Below are 5,310 nucleotides of genomic sequence, written 5' to 3' on the forward strand. Positions count from 1 at the left end.
TCAAACACAGCTCTCAGAATCTTTTGGACTTTTTCAGACTGAAGCTTCATGCAGTTTGTTTCCCTTTAAGAGTTCTATATTTATGTCCCCTTTCACCTGTGTGTGTGTGTGTGTGTGTGTGTGTGTGTGTGTGTGTGTGTGTGTGTGTGTGTGTGTGTGTGTGTGTGTGTCTGCTCACAGTTAATTAACCAGCTTCTCCCTCTCCTCCAATCACAGCTGCTGCAGCAGGACACTTAACGAGGCGCTCACAGCTCGTTAAATAATTAATACCACCTCATCAATATTCCATCTGCTCAGCAGCAGCAGGGGGGGAGGGGGGGCGCGGGGGGGGGGGGGGACGTGTTCAGATGTCTGAGCACGGAGACGAACCTCCTTCAGTCTGTCGTGAACAAGAAGAAGGAGGTTCAGATGATTGAACGATCTGTCAGACTCTGCGCTGCGTTCGGGGACCGCTGGGAAACTACAAACTCCAGATGAACCAAACAGGAAACAAAAGCATGTTTTTCTATCAGACGTGTTCACGTGTAGACGTGTGTGTTGTGGCATCACGCTGGGCGGCGGTGTGAACATAGATAAATACACAGCGGCCATCTTGGAGAGGGGGCAGCTGCAGGTGCACGACAGCAGAAGGTTGAACATAATTATGAGACGTGTTGTTTGTTAGTGATCTGTTACGACGCTACGACGCCGCTCAGCTCCTCCATCAGGCCGAGCTGCTCGCTCGAGGAGACGAGTTGATTCTGCGTCCTGAATCATAAAAAGACGAGAAACACCTCCAAACTTCTCGACCATCAATTCACTTAAGCTCACAGTTTCCCATGATGCTCTGGGGGAGTCTTGATGTGTTCGTGCGACATCACGTGCACACTGTGGGAGCTCGTGCACGTGCACACTGTGGGAGCTCGTGCACACTGTGGGAGCTCGTGCACGTGCACACTGTGGGAGCTCGTGCACACTGTGGGAGCTCGTGTACGTGCACACTGTCGTGCTCCTTCAGGGGAGGATTATTCCTCTGTGAGCTGCAGACACAGACGGTTGATTGTCTTTGTAACCTGCTGCCATGACGACTCTGAGAGCAGTAAACTTTGATTTACTTCACAAAAACTTCTGAACGGGTTTAGTCCCTCTCAGCCAATCGGAGAGCAGCTCAGAGGTCCTTTTCTCCGCCCTCCATCTATGTCACTTCCTGGCTGGTTGCCATGCCACCAGAGGCAAGGTGTCCCCATTTCCTGCTCCAATGTGTGTGTGTGTGTGTGTGTGTGTGTGTGTGTGTGTGTGTGTGCAAGTCCCCAACAACAACACAGCTGTCTAGTCACATTAAGGCGTGTGTGTGTGTGTGTGTGTGTGTGTGTGTGTGTGTGTGTGTGTGTGTGTGTGTGAAATGAACGAGGGATCTCTTGTCAGCTACAGAAAGAGAGAGAGGTAGAAAGACTTTGATGCGATTATATTTGTCCCCGGGCTTCGTTCTCGCTTCACACACACACACACACACACACACACACACACACACACACACACACACACACACACACACACACGCTGGCACTCAGTGTTGTTAGTGAGTTAATGTTTGCTGCAACATGAATTTTACTCAATTAGTGCTAATGAGCTGTGTGCGTGCGTGTGTGTGTGTGTGTGTGTGTGTGTGTGTGTGTGTGTGTGTGTGTGTGTGTGTGTGTGTGTGTGTGTGCGCGCCCCGCTGTTAGACTCCTGCTGAGTTAAATCTGTAAATCTCATTAAGGTTATAATTCCAGACGATGTTTCTTTGTTCTCACGCTGCGACAGTTCGCAGGATGGACTCCAGCGGTTGCCGTGGTTACCGTGGTTACGGACTGTGTACATCGATACGCTTCCATCCCTTTAAGTCTGGACTGCTTTGTGTTGATTCTCCTCCTCCATCAGCGATGACATCACTTCCTGTTTGTTTCCTTCCAGCTGCAGACCTTCCGGAGGATTTTAACCACCACTTCCTGTCTGCTCCATCCCCCAGTGCACCATGGGATCTGCAGTCCTCGTGAGCCTCCTCCTCTGTCTGGTGACATCATCAGTGTGTGCCGACGTGGGCGGAGCCATTCAAGGTAAAGAACGCAAACCTGCAAGTTTACGTGAAAGTTCGAAACAAAACTGACGTCGAGCGACCATGATGCTTGTGTCCTGCAGGTGGCGCTGTGCTGTGTCCTCTCCAGTGTGTGTGCGAGACGAGGCCTTGGTACACGCCACAGTCCGTGTATCATCAGGCGCGGACGGTGGACTGTAACGAACTCCACCTGCAGAGGATACCTGCCAACGTGTCAGCCGACACGCAGGTACGCTGTGAGGTCATCGAGGCTGTAAACCTTTAAACGTCCACACTCAGGTTTTTTATCAAACGTCTAAATCGCACAAAAAACATATTTAACGTTTGGACGAGGGGGCGGAGCTTCCCTCTGACGCACTTTACAAACATCCGGCGTATTAATCCCAACTTTCCAACATCAGACAATCCTGATGAATCCCCCGTACAGTTAGTGCAGTTACACTCGTTGACCTTCGGTGGGCGCCAAACTGCACCAAGCCGACACATTGTTGCCTTTAAGGACGCGAGCTTCAGGTTTCAGTCCCGCCGTGTGTTTCAGGTCCTGCTGCTGCAGAGTAACAACATCTCCTCCATCAGCACTGAGCTGCAGAGTCTGACCAACCTGACCGAGCTGGACCTGTCCCAGAACCACTTCACACAGGTAGCACACACACACACACACACACACACACACACACACACACACAGTGTTGTGTTCAATGACGCTCCGGACGTGGACACAGATCTTGTCCCTCCGTCTCGTCAGGTGAGCTCCATGGGTCTGTCCTCTCTGGGCCGCCTGGTGACTCTGTACCTGGAGGAGAACCACATCGAGGAGCTGGAGGACTTCAGTCTGAGGAACCTGTCCAGCCTTGAAGAGCTCTACATGAACCACAACCGCATCTCCTCCATCGGACCCAAAGCCTTCGCCGGCCTCACCAACCTGCTCAGGTAACCACGCCGTGTCTTCTCTCTCTGGACGGGGACTCACAGTCCAGCAGGTTCTAAGTGTTCTGCCCTCTGCGCCGTCTTGCAGGCTCCACCTGAACTCGAACCGCCTGGTGGCCATCGACAGTCGCTGGTTTGAGTCGCTTCCGTCGCTTGAGATCCTGATGATCGGGGAGAACCCCATCCTGGGTCTGGAGGAGAAGAACTTCCTGCCTCTGTCCCGCCTCCACAGCCTGGTTCTGGCCGGGATGGGGCTGGCCTCTGTCCCATCCGCCGCCTTCCAGGGTCTGGACTACCTGGAGAGTCTGAGTTTCTATGACAACAGACTGAGGTGGGTCGGCTGCCTGGTGGCTCGCTGGGTGAGCGCACTGCGGGTTCAATTATGTGAATCGTGTTTTTGGTTTTTTTCACAGGTCGGTTCCTCGGGACGCTTTGAGCGTGCTTCCTAACCTCAAGTTCCTGGACCTGAACAGGAACCCCATCAGCCGAGTCCAGCAGGGAGACTTCCAGAACCTTCAGCACCTGGAGGAGCTCAGGTCTGAGGCCAACACTCGACTTGATTTGTTCCCACATTCACACAAGTCTTTGAACACCTCACACCTTTAAATTCATCTCTGACACATGATGGTGTGTGTGTGTGTGTGTGTGTGTGTGTGTGTGTGTGTGTGTGTGTGTGTGTGTGTGTGTGTGTGTGTGTGTGTGTGTGCAGTCTGAACAACATGGACGAGCTGCTGATGGTGGAGCGAGGGGCTTTCCAGAACCTTCCAGAAATCGCCAAACTGGAGATCTGCAGCAACCCGAGACTGTCCTACATCGACCCGCTGGCGTTCAGGTCAGACACCTGTCTGTCTCTACCTGTCTGTCTCTGTCTCTGTCTGTCTCTACCTGTCTGTCTCACCTGTCTGTCTCACCTGTCTGTTTGTCTCTACCTGTCTGTCTGTCTCACCTGTCTGTCTCTCTCTACCTGTCTGTCTCTACCTGTCTGTCTCTACCTGTCTGTCTCTCTCTACCTGTCTGTCTCTACCTGTCTGTCTCTCTCTACCTGTCTGTCTCACCTGTCTGTCTCTCTCTACCTGTCTGTCTCTACCTGTCTGTCTCTCTCTACCTGTCTGTCTGTCTCTACCTGTCTGTCTCTACCTGTCTGTCTGTCTCTACCTGTCTGTCTCACCTGTCTGTCTCTCTCTACCTGTCTGTCTCTACCTGTCTGTCTCTCTCTACCTGTCTGTCTCTACCTGTCTGTCTCTCTCTACCTGTCTGTCTGTCTCTACCTGTCTGTCTCTACCTGTCTGTCTGTCTCTACCTGTCTGTCTGTCTCTACCTGTCTGTCTCTACCTGTCTGTCTCTACCTGTCTGTCTGTCTCTACCTGTCTGTCTCTACCTGTCTGTCTCTACCTTTGATCATTGATTTTAAGTTCTGAACTCCTCCTCTTCCTCCCTCTCTCTCTTTCTTTCTTCCTCTCCCGCTTCGTCCCTGTCTTCTCTCCTTGTTTTCCTCCGTCCTCAGTGACCTGTCCTCCCTGCGGACGACCTCCTCCTCCACAGTAACCAGCTGGGCCTGCTGTCAGGTGACCTCCTGTCGTCGCTCCCGTCTCTGGAGGAGGTGTCTCTGCACTCCAACCCGCTCAGGTGTGACTGTCTCTCCTCCTGGGGTCCTCACCTTGGCAACCAGTCGCACCTCAAGCTGCTGGAGTCCTCCATCACCCTCTGCTCCGCCCCCCCTCACCTGGTTGGTCGGGAGCTGCAGGAGGTGGTGGCGCAAGGGTGGGGCGGAGGCGGAGCCAACAGCTGTCTGCCTCACATATCTCCGCACGCCTTTCCGCCGGCCATGAACGTCAGCGCCGGGCAGCCAATCACACTGGAGTGCTGGGGCGGATGCTGACCCCCGCCCCCCCAGTTCTACTGGGTGAACGCCCACTGGAGACAAGGTGAGACAGGTGACCTGTACAGGTGATGAAGGCCATTATATCCTCTTAAAGAGACAGTAACACATTGAGGTGTTTTCACACCTTGTCAGGTGAGCTCGGAGGCCGTGGCTGCACCAATCATATCAGAGGAAGGGCGTGGCCTGAAGAGGAAGAAGAAGAAGCATCGTATGTCGGAGCCCCGGAGCGCCTCGTGATCGAGCACCGCGGGAAGCCGTCAGACGCAGGTCAGTCTGGGGGGGGCATTCCATTTCGTTTAATGGATCCTTCCTCACCTTCACTTATCAACGATTCACCTGGAGTCAGGCTGCAGGTCATCAGTGGGAGGGGCTTAGATATGAAGGAAGGACACAAGGGTGCCGTGAAAGGAAATGGGATGCACCC

General features: G+C 53.3%; 1 protein-coding gene across 1 annotated transcript in view; it reads left to right on the plus strand.

Annotated features, from left to right (window-relative positions):
* Positions 1-1,210: 1,210 nt before the first annotated feature.
* Positions 1,211-5,310, plus strand: part of LOC306834266 (leucine-rich repeat neuronal protein 1) — a gene marked incomplete at its 3' end in the record, with an annotated part of 4,740 nt that continues 640 nt past the window's right edge. The window contains 15 exon segments of the mRNA XM_079360099.1: positions 1,211-1,216; positions 1,991-2,078; positions 2,161-2,306; positions 2,616-2,717; positions 2,823-3,007; positions 3,093-3,335; positions 3,418-3,540; positions 3,714-3,836; positions 4,509-4,530; positions 4,533-4,871; positions 4,873-4,884; positions 4,887-4,910; positions 4,912-4,929; positions 5,019-5,114; positions 5,117-5,153. Coding sequence (XP_079216225.1) covers positions 1,997-2,078; positions 2,161-2,306; positions 2,616-2,717; positions 2,823-3,007; positions 3,093-3,335; positions 3,418-3,540; positions 3,714-3,836; positions 4,509-4,530; positions 4,533-4,871; positions 4,873-4,884; positions 4,887-4,910; positions 4,912-4,929; positions 5,019-5,114; positions 5,117-5,153 — 1,552 coding nt within the window. The 5' untranslated portion in view covers positions 1,211-1,216; positions 1,991-1,996.

This window comes from Symphodus melops (genome assembly GCF_947650265.1).
Source record: "Symphodus melops genome assembly, chromosome: 13".
Taxonomy (NCBI): Eukaryota; Metazoa; Chordata; class Actinopteri; order Labriformes; family Labridae; genus Symphodus; species Symphodus melops.